Raw genomic sequence first — 18,916 nt, 5'->3', positions numbered from 1 at the left:
ATATATATATGTAAGCCGCCTGAACAATTTGTTCTTTGGTTCTCCAAACGTTTACCATCCTCGGCTTGAAATAGAGCTTGGCCCCATAAAGACTTCAGGACTTACCTATGTCATGGTCACATGAACCTATGAGAGCCACCTTATACTGAGTTGGATCCCCGATCCAGCAAGGTCATCGGACCTTCCCAGTTGCCAACCAAAAGACAGGATGGCCGGGTAGGAGATCATCACCATCTCCAACACGGCCATCCTGTCTTTTGGTTGGCAACTGGGAAGGTCCGATAACTCTGCTAGGACTCCTCTGCACCAAGTTTGAGTTGACGGCCCTTATTTTACTGCCAGACTTACACGTGTCCAGTTTCATGGGCGACCACAAAAGCTGAAGAGAACCCATCTTCGTGGTTGAGCGTGCAGCTTCTGACGGGGTGACACATGCCGGTAACCGGAGCATAACCTGGCGGAAGAGTGAAAGTGGGGTGATTACTTGAAATCACTGTCTTTTGACAGCACAACAGAGATTGAAACAAGTTGATATTCCTTCCCATTTCCCCTAAATGCCAGTGGAGGAAATTCCTGGAGATTTGGGGGCGGTGCTTAGAGAGGTCAGCGGGGCTGTGGTACCATAGAGTCCGCCCTCCAAAGCAGCCATTTCCTCCAGGGAAACTGATCTCTGTCGTCTGGAGGTCAGCTGTGATTCTGGGAGAACTCTGGGCCCCGTCCTAGCAAGACCACTGGTCTTCAATGGTTTTCAAACAAGTGCTAGGAAGAACACTCCATGGCAACGACTATCTAGCACACACAGAACTCATTCGCAGGATCCAAGCCACAATGCTGCCAAAAATCAGGGGCATGACACAAGAAGAAGAAGAAGAAGGAGGAGGAGGAGGAATAAGGAGAAGAAGAGGAGGAGGAGGAGAAGGAGGAAGAAGAAGAAGAAGAAGAGGAGGAAGAAGAAGAGGAGGAGGAGGAGATTGGATTTATACCCCGTCCTTCACTTGGAGTCTCAGAGTGTTTGGCTCCTGCATACATTAGTTTGTTCTGGAGCCATCCCTTCCAGAGCTAAGACAAAAATGTGTGAGCCAGAGGCTAAAAAAAAACTGTGAGCTAGCTCACACTCACTCAGCTTGGAGGGCACACTGCTTGTGAGGTAGGTGGGGCTGAGGGAGCTCTTTTGAGAACTGCCCTTGAAAGAACAGCTCTGAGAGAACTTGTGATTGAGCCAAGGTCTTGCCAGGAGCTGTAAGTGGAGGAGTGGGGAATCAAACCTGGTTCTCCCAGATTAGAGTCCGCACTCTTAACCACTACACCAAACTGGCTCTCACAAAGCAAATACCCCCCCCCCCAACATTCTGCTTTAGATTTTGACAGGTATTTACAAGAATATAAGGACAGCCCTGTCGGATCAGACCAAGGGTCCAGTGTCCTTTCTGGGGACTTCATAGAAGAACCCTTCCAAAGCTGACTGTATGACTTTTGCTTCTTGTGTTCCCCTAGCAGTCTGGGTACCAGTTCTTTGTAGCTGTATCCTACGATGCTACAGCGACGTAATGGACAGAGAAAATGAAATGAGGTGTGAATGATGTGGGATGTCCACTGATTACTTGGTGGTGGAAAGCACCAACAGACTGCAGCTGATTTACGGAGACCCCGTACCATTTCCAAGGCAGGAGACAAGCGGCTGGTTTGCCATTGCCTGCCTGTACGCTGACTACTTACACTGATGTAAATCGAACCTCCTCAAAAGCCGCTTCCTGCTGCCCGGTTTTCCCTCTGACAACTTAGGTTCTATCTCCCTGTGCGATTTTCCTCTTGCCACCTGCTGATTAATCGCCATTTTCTTTTTATGTGTGTGAGGTTCGTATATTATATTATATATTTTTTTTTAATTCGATTTATACCCCGCCCTCCCCGCCGAGGTATGAATCTATCGGCAAAGAGACTGTTGTTTCTGTTTTGGGTTTATTATCCTCCTCTTATCTGATTTCTGTGCAAACCCAGGGATTCCTATGGATTTGCAGACGTGTGTAGAGTAGCCCGGGCTGGACCCGTTTTTGCGGATTTTTGGATCCACGCACGGGATATCCCTTGGCTTTTAGCCATAAAAAAAACCGGAAGCAAAAACGATCTGCAGATTAATGCAACGGCTGTCTGAATCGGTATAACGTACGGTCTCGACTGTAGTACCTTGCATTCCAGCTGGTCCAAAATCTTGCCTGGTCAGAAAGATGGCATGGTCGTGGTGCTCAGAATGCTTCGGGTCTGCCCGCTGTTGCTGGTACGCCCAGCGGCAAACGTTCTCCAGGCTCCTGGATGGATTCCCTCGCTCAATTAGGCTGATGGACTAAGACAATGCAGTGCATAAGTCAGAGTAGAACAGGAAGCTGCCTTGTACTGAATCGTGCTATTGGCCCATCAAGGTTGGTACTGTCTGCTCAGACTGGTGGAGATCTTTCGCATCACCTGCTGCCTGATCCTTAACTGGAGATGCTGGGAACTGAACCTAGGCCCTTCTGCATTCCAAGCAGAGCCTCTACCAATGGAACCACAACCCCTCTGCAAAGGAGGAGGAGGAGGAGATTGGATTTATACCCCGCCCTTCACTACTCTTCTCAGACCGGCTTACAATCTCCTTTCCCTTCCCCTCCCCACCACAGACACCCTGTGAGGTAGCTGGGGCTGAGAGAGCTCTGACAGAAACTGCTCTTTTTCGAGAACAGCTGTGCTAGAACTATGGCTTGCCCAAGGTCATCCAGCAGCTGCAAGTGGAGGAGTGGGGAATCAAACCCGGTTCTCCCAGATTAGAGTCCGCGCACTTAACCACGACACCAAACTGGCTCAAAGGTGGGTGGGAAGCAGAGAAGGAAGCACACGTGAATGCACCTGAAGCTGCCTTATTCTGAATCAGACCCTTAAGAACATAAGAGAAGCCAATGCTGGATCAGGCCAATGGCCCATCCAGTGCAACACCCTGTGTCACACAGTGGCCAGAAATACCAGGTGCCATCAGGAGGTCCAGCAGTGGGGCCAGGGCACTAGAAGCCCTCCCACTGTTGCCCCCCCCCAAGGACCAAGACTACAGAGCATCAATTGCCCCAGAGTCCCTATCTATACCTTGTGGCCAATAGCCACTGATGGACCTCTGCTCCATATGCTTATCTAATTCCCTCTTGAAGCTGCCCATGCTTGTAGCTGCCACCACCTCCCATGGCAGTGAATTCCATGTGCTAATCACTCTTTGGGTGAAGAGTGGTCCATTGGTCCATTAAGTTCCATAACTGTCTATTCAGATGGTCAGCAACTCTCCAGGTTTTTCAGGTGGAGGTCTTTCACATCACCCGCGGCCACAATCCTTGACTGGAGATGCTGGGGATTTTATTTATTTAATTATTTATTTATTTATTCAACTTTTATCCCGCCCTTCCACCAAAGCGGCTCAGGGCGGCTCACAACATTAATAAAACCAACATAGATAAAACATTAATCCATAAAACAACTTACACAGATACAATAAATATAAGTAAAAGCGGTTCGGTAAATCATTACGACTGGACCTCGACCACATTGCTAACTACTTATACAAAATACATGTCTTCGGAGGTCGGCAGGCTTGGCTGGCATACCATCGCTCTCACTGGTATGCCTGGCGGAAAAGCTCTGTCTTCACGGCCCTGCGAAATTGCTGGAGATCTCGCAGGGCCTGGATCTCACTGGGGAGCTCGTTCCAATATGCTGGTGCAGCTAGCGAAGATGCTCTAGACCTAGCTGTTGTCAACCTGGCCTCTTTAAGGCCAGGAAGGGTCAGGCGATGTTGCATCCCAGATCTCAGTGCTCTCTGAAGAACATACGGGGAAAGGCGGTCCCTCAGGTAGACAAGTCCCTGACCATATAGGGACCTTCTGTGTACCAAGTAGATGGTCTACCACTGAGCCATAGCCCGTCCTATGCAGGGTATTAGCCCCAGACCCCTCCTCCTGCTTTTTTTTTTAAGGGAGAGTTTGGCACCTGAAAGGAGTAAATCCAACCACCCTTCATTTTAACAGCACCCCAAAAATCACACGCTCTGGGTATTGCCAGGTCTGCAAAATGGTTCTGGTGTCCCACAAAATGGATGCCAGCAACCACAGGTCAGAGACACATCTGGGTAGGGATTCTGTAAGGTGTAAAGTCATGGGTTTGCCTGCTAATTACCCCCGTTCCCACGCTGAAACCGTGCACGACGGCAATAACGGAGAAGACATTGCTTCACCTTACTAATCAGTATCCCACCGGGCAGGAACCTGTCCTGAACCCATTTACCATAATTATGCACTATTCAAGACCACTTAACACCTTCTACCCCACCCCAGCAGCTTCCTGTTCAAACAACAGAGGGTCATTAAGCAGCCAATAGCTATGTACGCATGCAAAACATCATGAGTTTCCCCAATCTGCTTATCCCTGGGAACACCATTCAGACTTCCCCTGCACACCGTCTAACCTGGCGTTAATCCCACCTGCACATTATTCTAGGGGGCAATCGCATCATCATGTCCCGAGGTAGCATTTTGCCCTATAATTGGCCACGCTCTGCCCCATGCAGGGTGTGTCTGTCCTGAGCGCCTATTGACAGTTCACCCCCAAATTCATTTGGACACATCATGAGTTTCCCCAGTTCTGTTCATCCTTGGGAACACCATTCAGACTTCCCTTGCACACCGTCTCACCTGGCATTAATCCCACCTGCACATTGTTCTAGAGGGCAATCACATCATCATGTCCCGAGGTAGCATCTTGCTCTATAATTGGCCACGCTTTGCCCCATGCAGGGTGTGTCTGTCCTGAGCGCCTACTGACAGTTCACCCCCAAATTCATTTGGACACACACACTCTCTAGTGTTTTGCACGGGAGGCCTGGAAATTTACCAAATTTACATGTGCGGTCAAGTGCAACTGTAATTATTATCTGCGAGCCCTTACTGACATCAATGAACTGGTTCTTCCGCCCACCCAGCCTTCCTGCAAGATCGATCAGAAGGAGAAGGTGAGAGAGGGGCATGAACTGTCCGTCTGGTTCATTTACCTTGGCGTAGCCTAGCATCATCATGCGCACCAGCACCACGTTGATGTGGACCCCCAAGGATTCGTCATGGTAAATTTCATTCACCTGAGAAATGAAGAGAAACGTGAGAGAGGGGGGGGGGAACCCTGATAAATAATTATTCGGTTCAGAAGGAAAACACACAGTTGGGTCCTCAACGTGGGGCTTACGTACCAAGAGGCAGAGAGAGTCTAAAAGAATTACAAGAATAATTCACTCCGGAGCTTGTTTCTTCCTTGAGTTGCCTTTTCCAAACGAGTCCACTCTGCGCTGTACGCAAAAGGCTCGATACTGATCCTCCCAACCATGTGGCAAGGAACCCTCTGGGTCTTCTCTGTCCCTTTCATGGCCAGAAGAAATCTCCATCCATCCATCCATCCATCCAGGGCAATTTTTGTAGAAATAGCCCAGCAGGAACTCATTAGCATAATAGGCCACACCCCTGACAGCACAGCTTATTAGTGTATTAGACCACACCCCCATGCCTTCCTTTGGCTTGCCCGGGCAAGCCCCCCCTTGAAGGGGAGGGAGGCAGTTTAAACTTCATTCCCATGGCTGAGGGAACCCGGGCAAGACGGCCCTTGGACAGGCCAGGGAAGGCATGGGGAGGCATTTAAATGCCTCACCAATCCTTCCAGGACCCCCCCGGCCCCCCTGCCTCAGAGTCACTAGGGGGGTCGCTCTCCAGGCCTTCCCTCTGTAGCCACGCACATGCAGAGGTTTTGGCTGTAGTGGGCGTGGCCAACTCTGAAGCCAGCCGGAACTCCGTTCCTGTGTGTTCCTGCCCAAAAATAGCCCTGCATCCATCCATTATCTATCATCTATCAATCATCTATCATCTCCCTAACTTAATAACCAGAGAAAGATTGCTGTCTGGCGCAAGCTGCCACTGGAGACCCAACGAGTCAAGAGCTCCTTCTACATTCCGGTGGGTAATCAATTTCTCTAAGACACGTGACTTGCTAAAGTCTTTAGGAGCTTCATCTCTGGGAGGTTTTGAAGTCTATGAAGAATCGATCCTTTTTAAAGCGGCAGAAACATCGATTTCCCTCTTTCGCTCACAAAGTCCTTCTCATGCTCTGTAACTGAGACTGGTTATCCGCAAAGGAGAAAGCTGCCATCTAGTGGGAGACATGCTGGAGACAGGGCCGGCCCGAGGGTTTTTTGCACCCTAGGCGGGGCTACCTTCTGACGTGCCCGCGCACCCAATTATGGGGTTGCCAACCTCCTGGAGAGAAGGAAGTCCTACTTCTCTCCCCCTTTAGGTGAGCAAGGAGGAGACGGCGAGGTTTCTGGGCACCCAAACCAAAACACCCCACATTTGGATTTACAAAAGCCGACCCCAGGTGGAGGGGGAAGGCGAGGTGGCCTTGCGCTCCCCTTTCGCGCCCCCCATTCCACGTGGCTGGGAGCAGCAATAGCACACGGGCTTCTGGCGGGGGGGGAGGCACAGTTCGGCACCCCATCCAGGGCCCGGCGCTCTAGGTGACTGCCTAGTTCACCTAGTGGGTGAGCCGGCCCTGGCTGGAGAATCATTTAACTAAACCCGCTCCACAATGCTCCCTCTAAGCTGTGGAGTCCTGTGAGCAAAAATTCTACTTGGTGAGCGACTGGCATTAAAGCTGTGAGCGAGCGATCTGGCTGCTGCATAAATGAGCTTGCCCTGGAACCATCCTTCCTGAGCTAAGCCAAAAAATGTGAGAGCCCGAGGCTAAAAAACTGTGGGCTAACTCACACTAACTCAGCTTACAGGGAACACGGAGCATATCTGCTGTCCGAGGGTGGCTTCACGGGGTACAACAGGTGGTGAGAGGCGAAGGTGCCAGTGGTCAGAGGCCATCGCTCAGGGGAAGAGGACATGCTTGGCATGCGGAAGGTCCTGGTTTCAAACCCTCCCATCTTCAGTCAGAGGGACAAAATCGATAACTGCCCATACGTGTGCTTTCGTATTGTGACGCCCGCTTTGTGGAATGGCCTGCCTGAGAGGGTCAGGAAGGCCTCCATTCTCCCGACTTTCCACAAACTATGCAAAACTGAATTATTCAAGGGGGCTTTTCTATGTGGACAATAGGGTAGCGCTGTACAAAAATGATTTGCAAAGTTACTTGGACAAATCATTAGGGATTGCGATCTATACATCTGCGTACAGCTTGCTGTAGTCTGGGTCCTACTGTGTAATCCTGCATCATTTAACATGTAATGTTAATACTTACTTTGTTTCAGTTCTCTCTTTAGTCTTCGGGTTGGTTCTACAACCCGAATCCTATTGTATCGTTTCTTGAATGTCGCCACCTAGTGGAGCATAACGCTAAAAGAGCTAGAACTTCCAGCTGCCAACCTTAGAATCTCCTGGCTACTCGACACACAATGCCATACGATAATTAATTAATTAATTAACTTAGTCCCGTCCCGTGGATTGTACTGACTCATTCTGTACGATCCACCTGGAGTCCCAGCGATAAAGGCGGCGTATAAATAAAAATAAAGAAATAAAATAAAATAAGAACGTAAGAACATCAGAGAAGCCAATGTTGGATCAGGCCAATGGCCCATCCAGTCCAACACGCTGTCACACAGTGGCCAAAAATACCAGGGGCCATCAGGAGGTCCAGCGGTGGGGCCAGGACACTAGAAGACCTCCCTCTGTTGTCCCCCCAAGCACCAAGAATATAGAGCATCACTTGCCCCAGACCGAGAGTTCCTATCTATACCTTGTGGCTAATAGCCACTGATGGACCGCTGCTCCATATGTTTATCCAATTCCCTCTTAAAGCCGTCCATGGTTGTAGTCGCCGCCACCTCCTGTGGCAGTGAATTCTATGTGTTAATCACTCTTTGGGTGAAGAAGGACTTCCTTTTATCTCCTGACAGATCACCTATTAGTTACCAATTAGAAAAGAGAAGTGCTCTCCAGCATGGCACTTAGGAACACTGGGAATCTGAAGGATAACATTAAAAAGGGAGTTCTTATCACTCAAGGACTATGTCTCAATTGGAAGACGCAGGGCGTTAGATCCTGTGGATCTCCTGCATAAGGCTTCTTCTCCTAAGGAGGGAAAGGGGAGGGCATCTTGTGCAGGGAGAAGGAGGTACTGTTAGCAGTACAAATAGGGGGGGATCCAGCCCGATATGACGAATTATCAGCCATCTCTGGGCGGCACCTTTCTCTGTAGGGCTTGACATTTAAGCCTTCCAGGGTTGCTGAGACTCTGAGACGAGTATGCCATCAGGAAGCTCCGGGGATTTAAAATGCTGGACAGGATGAAATTAGACATTTTAAAGGAGTGTTTCAGGAGATCACCAGAGGAAATAATATATCTCGTCCAGTATCATGTAAATACTAGTCCTTGGATGTACTCTGTATTAACAGCAGATGGCGGTGTGCTCTTTTTTAAAAGAAGGAGAGACATCATTTTACTCCAGATCTGCTTCAGTAATAAAAAAAGAAAAGTTGGCTCAGCAGTTTGCAGAGTAAAGTGCATTAGTGTTGAAAGTCAATACTCCCAAATGGAAGCGTTATTATCGTATCTAAAAGGCAATGCAGGAGATTAATTTGCACGGCTAAACACCCAGGTTCTAAGTCAAGAGACAATCAACCTAAAGAATACTCTTCAAATACATCGGCTCTGATCCAGAAAAGCGGATTTGTGTCTGGGAGCAGATTCTTGGGGCTAGAGCAAAAGTGACTCTCGGGACTTGGGTTCAAATCCTTCGACAAAGCTGAAAAAAAGAATCCATGAGATCTTATCTGCAAAACTGAATTATTCAAGAATTACTCACTGTAAGCCGAGTGAGTGTGAGCTAGCTCACAGTTCTTTAGCTTCTGGCTCACACATTTTTTTCTTAGCTCAGGAAGGATGGCTCCAGAGCAAACTAATTTATGCAGCAGCCAAATTACCTGCTCACAACTTTAATGCCAGTAGCTCACAAAGTAGAGCTCCACAGCTTAGAGGGAACTCCACAGCTTAGAGGGAACACAGGTGGGCAATAGGACAGCACGGTTACAAAATGATTCACAAAGTTACTTGGATAAATTATGGGGGACCGTGAGCATAGTTTGCTGTAAGTTGGATCCTACTATTTAATTTTACATCATTTAATGCAGGGGTGTCGAACTCGTTTGTAAGGAGGGCCGGATCTGACATAAATGAGACCTTGTTGGGCCGGGCCATGTGTGCCATAAAACATAATGCCAGGTAGTGGAGATATAAACTTTATAAAGGACACAAACACAAATTTTTTTTTACTTAAAATAAAAACATGCTTAAACCAGTAGCACTCTTGCAATATTTGTTTATTTAGTGGTCTCTGATAACTGAGACCTCTTGCTCTGAATTATTGCATCAAAATGTCTGTGCAGTTGCAATCTTGAGTCTGCTGTTCAGGTGTGTATCTGTAAGCTGCAAACCTACGATGACGCAGCAGCAGCAGAACTGGAAGAAGAAGCAGGAGACAGCCAGTTCCCCTGCGGGCCTGATAGAAGCCCTCCGGGGGCCTCATCTGGCCCCCGGGCCACACGTTTGACACCCCTGAATGTGTCGTGTTAACACTTATGCTTTGCTCCAGTTCTGTCTTCTAGATTTCTGGCTGGTTCTACAATCCAAATCCTATTCAGTTGCTTATTGAAGGTCCCATCCTGTTGATTGTATTGATTTGCTCTCTGCACTGGGACATTGAGTCCCAGTGAGAAAGGGGGAATATAAATAATGTAAAGAAATAAATACATTTTTGATCAGGGTAACAAAAAAGGGGAGAATTTAACCACTCCAGCACTGGATCTCCAATCTGGATCCCCCCTCCCCCAGTTGCTTCCGGCAGCTCTAATACGTGCTAGGGGATCGGAATACCATTTTTAGGCTTGTCCACCGCCTTGGCGGGGAGAGCGGGGTATAAATTGAATAAATAAATAAAGTGCTGATGTGGAAACAGATTCAGTTGGGATGGACTCTTCCAGGCCTGCTGAATAAGCTGATCCAGGGAGGGGAGGCAGTTTAAACTGCCTCCCCTCCTGGGGTTCCCTGGGTTCTCTGGGGAAGCTGATCCTGGGAGGGAGCTGTGCTGTCAGGGGTGTGGCCTAATATGCTAATGAGTCTATGCTGTTGGGTGTAGCCTATTATGCTAATGAGTTCCTGCTGGGCTTTTTCTACAAAAAAAAGCCCTGGTTATCATATCACCTCTCAGTCGTCTCATCTCCAGGCTAAACATGCCCAGCTTCTTCAACCTTTCCTCACAGGATTTGATCTCCAGACCCCTTACCATCTTCGTTGCCCTCCTCTGGACACGTTCTAGCTTGTCTATATCCTTCTTAAATTGTGGTGCCCAAAACTGAGGTCCAGAGGTCATTTGGGGGGGAATCGCAGGGGAACGCAGTTCCCCCGGGTGAGGTACGGGGGGCAGGGCACATGACGAAGCCCCGCCCCTGCTTCCAGCCGCCCCGCTTCCGGCCCTCATTCAGCCAGGAGGAGGCAGGAGAAGAGGGAGGGTAAGTTGCTTCCTCCCTGCCTCTTCCCACCCCTACCTGCCTGGGGCCAGGGAGGGCCTTCGCGGGGCTTCCTTGCACTCCCGCCGGCCTTGCAGGTCCACCGCCGGGCCCCTCATGGGGCTCAGCAGTGGAGCTGCAAGGCCGGCGGTGGCCGGGACCATTGGGGGCGGGGTGTGTGGCCTTATGACACACTTCTGGTGATGTCAGGGGGTGTGGCCTTATGACACACTTCCAATGATGTCAGGGGGTGTGGCATATGCTAATGAGTTATGCTAATGAGTTCCCCTAGCTCTTTTTCTACGAAACGACCCCTGCTTACAAGCAATGTTCCCTCCAAGCTATGGAACCTTGTGAGCAAAAATTTGACTTCATAAGCTACTGGCAACAAAGTTGTGAGTGAGCAATTTGGATACTGCATAAATTAGTTTGCTCTGGAGCCCTCCTTTCTGAGCTAAGACAAAAATGTGTGAGCCGCAGGCTAAAAAACTATGAGCTAGCTCACACTATCTCAGCTTAGAGGGAACACTGCTTACAAGGTAAGTCTAAAGTGTGGCATTGGGTTCTCTGGTGGGTAACAAGGACAGATATTGGAGAAGCAGACAGGCCTTCCGCATCAAAATCTGGAAAATACCCCATTGGGACCACACCCCAATTCTAATCTCTCTGCCTAGGGACACAGAATCATAGCGCTGAAAGGAACCTCCAAGGTTGTCTTGGCCAACCCCCTGCACAATGCAGGAATTGCACAAATACCCCCCCCCCTCCACACCCGCAGTGACCCCTTTTCCATGCCCAGAAGATGACAAAAAACCTCCAGGATCCCCGGCCAAAGTGGCCTGGAGAAAAACGACTTCCTGACCCCAAAGCGGCGATCAGCATTTCCCTGGGCGTGTAAGAAAGGGCCACGGGAACTAAGCACTGGGGCAAACCTTCCTGCCCTCCCTCTCGTGATCTGCCTAAGTTCACAGAATCAGCATTGCTGTCCGATGGCCATCCAGCCTCTGTCTGAAAACCTCCAAAGAAGGAGAGCCCACCATCTCCTGAGGAAGCCTGTCCCATTGAGGAACTGCTCTGTCAGGAAGTTCTTCCTAATTTTTAGCTGAAAACTCTTTTGATTTAATCCCAACCCATTGGTGCTGGTCCGACTTTCTGGGGCATCTGTGCCCTGTGGGGCTTGGTGCCGTTCCGCATGGCCTGTAAGTCAGAGATATTCCACCAGGCCAATGGTTGGGGACAGCCGTGGTCTGCCATTGAGCCTGGCCTCCCTTACTCCCCCCTCCCCTTCAGGGGAAAGGGCATAAATTGGTATCCAATGCCATCTGAACTAGTTGCAATCTGTATTGTATCGTTTTTAATAGTTTAACAGTTTTAAACTGAATTTAACTACTACTGATTGATTCATATATGTATTTATGGAATGTTGTGCACCGCCTTGAGCCCTTTGGGGGAGGGGGGGTCTATAAATCAAATCAATAATAATCAAGTGGGCGGAGGGATAGCTAACTGCACCTCTGCCATAAAGAAGTGAGTTGTGAGTCCACACCTGCACCCGCCATCCACAAGCACTGCGGAAACTCACTCACAATATTCATCAGGGTGAGGAGGTAGTTCTGAACGTGTTCTTTGCCATGGAACCGGACAACCGAGTCGTCCACCCCGAGAAGCACTTCGATGTTGTAGTCGTCATCCCCGGCGTGTCTCCGTTGCCTCAGCGTGTCATTGAGATGTTCCACTATGCTCGCGTAAGTGGACTCCAGATTCTGTAGGCCTCCGAAATCAGACTCTGCGGAGAAACAAATAATGAAATATTCTGTTACTAGTATTCGACTTGGGCAATTGTTTTCCAAGGGATTCCATGTTTCCTTTGTTAATTCGTTTGGTTTCAGGCCGTGCCTACTCAACCGGATTAGGGTCGGTTGAAACCCACAAGTTTAGTCTGGAAATAGTTTTGACTATCTGCACTATGCTGCTGAATGACCTCCAGATGTTTGGCTTCTGGGCCCCAGACTGAATCTGGTGGGGACCCCAACCAAATCCTCTGGCTATCTTGCAAAGCATAAATATACGAGGAGAGGGGTGGTACACTGTTTGAGGAGGATTTGACTTCCAAGGGGTCATGCCGTTCTAAAAACAGCCTCCCTCTAAAGTGAACCTACAGTGCGATCTATGTGGAACTGGGTGTCTTAAATCTATTCAACCACATTTGATCTATGTTTGGCGTCCCTGGTTTCAATCAGGCACAATTTGAGATTGGCTAGCTGTCCGTTTGCTTCAGTCCATACCCAGTTCCTACTCCATGTGGATGTTCCTGGGACAACATGGGGTGAAGACATGGAAAAAGTAGGCTTGCACTCAGCATACCAATTCCTTCAGAGCCAATAATTTGCCTGACATTCCTTAAGGAGACCCATGGCTCAGTAGCAGAGCATTTGTTGGGTACGCAGAAGGTCCCAGGTTCAGTCCCCAGCATCTCCAGTTAAAAGGATAAAGGCAGGTTTTTTGGGAAGGGGGCATCAAGTTGCAAAGGTAGGTGACCCTGTAGGGTTTTCAAGGCAAGAGAGGTTCAGATGACGTTTACCATTGCCTGCCTCTGCCTAGCAACCCTGGGCTTCCTTGGTGGTCTCCCATCTAAATACTGACCGAGGCTGACCCTGCTTAACTTCTGAGATCTGAGATTGGGCTACCTTGGGCTATTCAGATCAGGGCAATCAGGGAGTAGGTGACGTGAAAGACTTGAGACTGAGACCCTGGAGAGCTGCTGCCAGTCGAGTAGACAAACCTGACTTTGATAGCTCAAATGGAGAGCTGGTGCCAGTCTGAGTAGACAAACATGACTTTGATAGCCCAAAGGTCTGATTTCAGTACAAGGCGGCTTCACGTGTTCACTAATCACTTAAGCGGCCCTTTGACGGCTCCCAAGGCCCCCTGGGGGGCGGAAACCCCCCCGCCCCAGAGGCCCGTTCCCCGCCAGGGAATCGGGCCCCGGTGGGAACCCCGCCCCAGCATGCGCATCACAGGGAAGTGACGTTATGACGCCAGGCACGCTGGGGGTGGGGCCACGGCCATACAAGGGACCAGGGGTCCATCTAGTTTATTTGTTTATTTATTATCGAATTTATACCCCGCCCTCCCCGCAAGCGGGCTCAGGGCGGCTTCCATAAAAGCATAAATACATCAACGTTACACAATATTTAACCATACAATAAAAAACTTTATAAATACAAAGTGCTGGCGGCTGTTAAATTAACCTAGATGGTATATTGCTAGAGTAAATTTCCACTGCCCAGATGTTCCACGATGTTTCTGCTCATAATCAGTTAGATGTTAAAACCACAGACCAAGCTCTGCAGTAACGGCCTGCAATAGGGGCCTGCAGTAACGGCCTGCAGTAGCGGTGGCCCCTAATTAAATGCCTGGTGGAAGAGCTCCGTCTTACAGGCCCTGTGGAACTGCAAAAGGTCCCACAGGGCCCTGATCTCCTCCGGGAGCTCATTCCACCAGGTAGGGGCCGCCACTGAAAAGGCTCCGGCCCTGGTGATAGCTAGCTTGGCCTCCCTCGGCCAAGCTAGCTATCACCCTTGAATAGCTAGTCCAGCATCCTGTCTCACGCAGTGGCCTGTTCCTCTGGAGGGCCAACAGCAGTGCATAGAGGCCAAGGCCTTGCCTTGATACTGCCTTCTGGCACTGCGATTCAGAAGTTGGCTGCCTCTGATTGTGGAGGTTCCCCTAAGCCACCATGGCTAGTCGCTGCTGACAAACCTCTCCTCCATAAATCTATCTCATCCCCTTTTAAAGCTGTCTATTCTCGTGGCCATCACTACATCCTCTGGCAGAGAATTCCACATTTTAATCACTTGTCAGGTAAAGAAGTATTTCCTTTTGTCCAATCAGCTTCACAGGATGCCCTTGAATGCTAGTATTTTGGGAGAGGGAGAAAAGTTATCTTTGTCCACTCTCTCCACCTCGTGGGTAAGTTTATAAATCTCTCTCACGACCTCCCAGAGTGGAAAGGAGGGGGGCACCAAGACTGGCCAGCGCTTAGGGCAGTCTAAACTGAAAAGTTCCTAAACTGAAAAGTTCCAGATGCTTCAGGCTTTTTTCACAGGAAATGCTGCAGCGTATTGCAGTCCCCGCGGTTGCCCTGGCGGAGTACCGCAAGTGAAATCAACGCCTCTTGCCGCATATCGAAAGGACCGTCTTTGTCCTTTGCAAATTGAAATCACAGTTCTCTCTCATTTGCCCGGGGGCATTTTAGTCAGGCGAGCAGGGGCGGATGAAGGCTCACTGGTGCCCTAAGCGCTGGCCAGTCTTGGTGCCCCCCTCCTTTCCACACTGGCCCAGTCCATTTTAGTGGTTGACCTGTCTGACCAGGTAGACAATGCAGGTTGCAGCAATACAAATCGAGGATCTTCAATATAAGATTACGATTTTTCAAAACTATAACCAGATGGTATCTCTCCCCAGCTAGGCTGCAACGCATGCATCCACATAATAGCTCTAAGTGTTGGAAAGGTTGTGGGTCCACCAGTGACTTTTATCACTGCTGGTGGCCATGCTCAGTTCTACAAGCCTTCTGGTCCCAAATTCTGGGAGAAATAAATAACATCAGAAGACATTCCACTGGACCCGGCTATACTGCTACTTAACTCGACGCACACCATTAATGACCAAGAAGTGATTTCCGAGCTAGCCGCCACACTAATAGCCACAGCGCGGCTCTCCATTGCTGCCTCCTGGAAAAATCCTGATCCCCCATCCATTTCTCAATGGCGTAATAAGTGTTGGGAATCTCAATGTTCCCTCTAAGCTGTGGAGTCTTGTAAGCAAAAATTCTACTTTGTGAGCTACCAGCATTAAAGTTGTGAGTGAGCCATTGTCAGCTAGCTGCCATTGTATCTGGTGTTACCTGTTTAACACGTCTTGGGCTCTTCCTCCCCCCCCTAGCTCCTGTAGCTTCATTATGCTTCTTTGTACTTTGCGGAACTGGCCAAGGTCATGCAGCTGGTGGTGGGAGTCGGTGCTTTGCTCAGCTTGTTATGGGTATCTCCCCTGTGAACTGAACCTGTGTTGATTGTACTGAACTGTTACGTTCCCATGAAATGGGCGCGCATTTCCAAGTTCTATTCCCGCCAGCGGGAACTGAGCTCATTGGCCCTAACCTGGTTCAAATCCCTTTATTATGTTATCCCTGTGTATTGGTAGTCATTCCTAACAATGTCCTTGTTCCTGCTTGAACCATCGCTTTGAAATAAACCTTGCTTTGAATCAAACGTGGAGTTATTTCGAATGCCTGGGGATCCAACAGGAAGGACAGTATATATACTACCTGAGGTTGCTTTTCTGGTGAAGAAGGCTAGAAGAGAAGATATATAAATAAAGAGAGAGAGAGAGATGCAAGATTTTTTGGAAGGAAGGAATACTGACCTGCTGAGATTCCCCTTCTGGTTCTCTCTGAGTAGGCTAAAGGGAAAGAAGGTTATTTGCATTTTGAGAGTAATATGCCAAATACAAAACTCTTGGAAGGGCAGTATATATACTACCTGAGGTTGATTTTCCGGTGAAGAAGGCTAAAAGAGAAAAATGAGGTATTACTCTGCTTCAGGACCAAAGATGCAAGTTTTCTTGGAAGGAAGGACTACTTACTTGAGAAGACTCGTTTTGTGGTTCTCCCTGAGGGGGCTAAAAAGAGAAAAGGCAGAAGTTACTTGAATTTTTTTTTGAGTAATACGGAAAGGCAAATCTCTTGGTAGATAGGAATACGTACTCCTTGAGGTTCATTTTCTGGTTGATATGGAGAAGGCTAAGAGAGAGAAATCGAGGAATTAGTCTTGTTCAAAAATGGAAGTGGCAAATTTTCATGGAAGGAAAAGAATCCCTACCTGTGGAGGCTTATTTTCCGGTCCAGCTTGTGGAGACTAAAAAGAGAAAGCACGGAACGCTGTTACCTTCCCACCGAAGTGGTCCCTATTTATCTACTTGCAATTTCTTGCTTTCGAACTGCTAGGTTGGCAGGAGCTGGAACGAGAGATGGGAGCTCACTCCGTCATGCGGCACACTCGGGTCTCGAACTGCTGAACTACCAACCTTCCGCAGCCTGCAGCTCAGCGTCTTAACCACTTGAGCCACCGCAGCTCCTATACATACAGCCAGTGTTCCCTCTAAGCTGAGTTAGTGTGAGCTAGCTCATAGTTTTTTAGCCTCTGGCTCACACATTTTTGTCTTGGCTCAGGGAGGAGGGCTCCAGAGCAAACAAATTTATGCAGGAGCTAATTCTCCCGCTCACAACTTTAATGCCAGTAGCTCACAAAGTAGAATTTTTGCTCATGAGACTCCACAGCTTAGAGGGAACATTGCATACAGCCAGTAAAAATTCGTCACAACTAAGTTCTATCAGTCTGAGAAATTGTGACTGTACCCCGGTTCTGTTGTTTTCAACCGGACTTCATCACCATGGTGTTTTGCTGGACTGTTAATTTCTGGTGCGGGGCAACCCATGGAGTACAGGACAGAAGCACTGAGAATGATAGTTTCAGAGGGTAGCTGTATTGATCTCCAGTAGAACAGGTTGATTTGACTCCGGTAGCACCTTAGAGACCAGCAAGATCTGACAAAGGGAACTTTGACTGTTGAAAGCCTGAACATCTTGCTGCTCTATGACCCCACCGCCAGCAGCAGCATGAAGCTGCCTTATACCGAACGAGACCATCGGTCCATCAAAGTCAGTACTGTCTGCTCGAACTAGGGGTCTCAGGCTGAGGTCTTTCACATCACCTCCTGCCTGGACCTGTAACTGGAGGTGAACCTGGGACCTTCTGCATGCCAAAGCAGAGACTCTTCCACTGAGCCACAGCCCCTACTGGACTCAAATCTGAGAACGAGGTTGCACGTGATACTTGTGTGGCTCCAGCTCCTGGCCCATTAGCTGGGAATCCTCTCTCCCTCCTGGATCCCGCTCAAGAACACGACGATGCATAAATAACTCTGTCCGTCTTCCCCACATCAAGCGGGGAGACTTCCCTCGCGTTGCGAGCCGTCGCTTCTGCGGGTGCGAAACCAGGCCTTGCAAACAAGCCCCACGATTTGACCTCCGGCTCCTTTCATGCTCAAGAATGCACAGGCTGTGATCGTGTACAAGTGGGAAATTCATACCCTGGCTCCACTTTCTAAAAATTGCTCCTCCTGGCAAGGGCTGCTGGAGTGCCACATCCAATGGAAATATACAAGCCATGGCATCATGTCATTATGCCCGCTGCATGAATGGAAGCATCTGAATAGGGAGGTCAGGGGAGAAGAAAGAGCCGTCTGCTCCACCCGGGGGCCCTCTGGTTTGGCTGCCGTTTCCCTCTTTAAATAAGTGGTTTCGTGGTTAGGGGAGAAAGTGGAGAATCCTCCTTTTTGTGTGAGTTGTGTACACAAGAGGGGAAAGGGCAGCGCGGAGCAATTTCTTTCCCCGGATATTCAGCTAGTTCCTCAGTTGGCAGGGTGAAAGGCAGGGTTGACATACATGGATAGCTTTAATGAAATATAAGAATATGAGAATCAAGTCGTGCAGAAAGCGCGAGAGAGAGATACACATACACAGAGAGAAATTTTGTGCAGCTGCCGAATATATTTCGGGACGAAGGCACTGACCGGCGAAACCATATGCTTCATTATAATCTGCCAGCTCATTATTAAAGTATTAAGGGACACACACACACACACACGAAGCTGCCTTATACTGAATGAGTCCATCGGTCCATCAGAGTCTTGAAGCGGCTGATCTCATTTCTCCATGATTGGGGACAGAGGATGGCGATAGGAGGAGAGACGTCAACTTGTTGTTGTTGTTGTTGTTGTTGTTGTTCAGTCGCACAGTCGAGTCCGACTCTTCGCGACCCCATGGACCAGATCACGCCAGGCCTTCCTGTCTTCCACCGTCCTCTGAAGTTGGCTCAATTTCATGTTTGTTGCATCGATGACACTGTCTAACCATCTCATCCTTTGCCGTCCCCGTCTTCTTTGACCTCCAGTCTTTCCCAGCATCAGGGTCTTCTCCAGTGAGTGCTCCCCTCTCATTGGGTGGCCAAAGTCTTTGAGCTTCAGTTTCATTATTTGGCCTCCCCAGAGGTCATTTCGGGGGGGTTCGCGGGGGATAGCAGTTCCCCCGGGTGAGGTACGGGGGGTGGGGCACATGATGAAGCCCCGCCCCCTGCTTCCGGCCACCCCGCTTCCGGCCCTCATTCAGCCAGGAGGAGGCAGGAGAAGAGGGAAGGTAAGTTGCTTCCTCCCTGCTTCTCCCCACCCCTGCCTGCCTGGGGCCAGGGAGGGCCTTTGTGGGGCTTCCTTGCACTCCCGCCGGCCTTGCAGTTCCACTG

At 49.3% G+C, this 18,916-nt stretch overlaps 1 protein-coding gene across 1 annotated transcript in view; it reads right to left on the bottom strand.

The window, feature by feature from the left end:
• ADAMTS3 (ADAM metallopeptidase with thrombospondin type 1 motif 3) overlaps positions 1-18,916 on the bottom strand; it is a 102,844-nt gene that overhangs the window by 49,656 nt on the left and 34,272 nt on the right. Inside the window, exons 3-6 of the mRNA XM_015412345.1 lie at positions 12,143-12,342; positions 5,060-5,143; positions 2,185-2,341; positions 349-454 (exon numbers count right to left, since the gene is read on the bottom strand). Of these exons, the coding sequence (XP_015267831.1) occupies positions 349-454; positions 2,185-2,341; positions 5,060-5,143; positions 12,143-12,342 (547 nt within the window). The remainder of the gene's footprint in view (positions 1-348; positions 455-2,184; positions 2,342-5,059; positions 5,144-12,142; positions 12,343-18,916) is intronic.

Source organism: Gekko japonicus, unplaced genomic scaffold, assembly GCF_001447785.1.
Source record: "Gekko japonicus isolate JY-2015 unplaced genomic scaffold, Gekko_japonicus_V1.1 scaffold3861, whole genome shotgun sequence".
NCBI classification, from domain to species: Eukaryota; Metazoa; Chordata; class Lepidosauria; order Squamata; family Gekkonidae; genus Gekko; species Gekko japonicus.
This window is presented reverse-complemented; position numbering and strand designations above follow the sequence as displayed.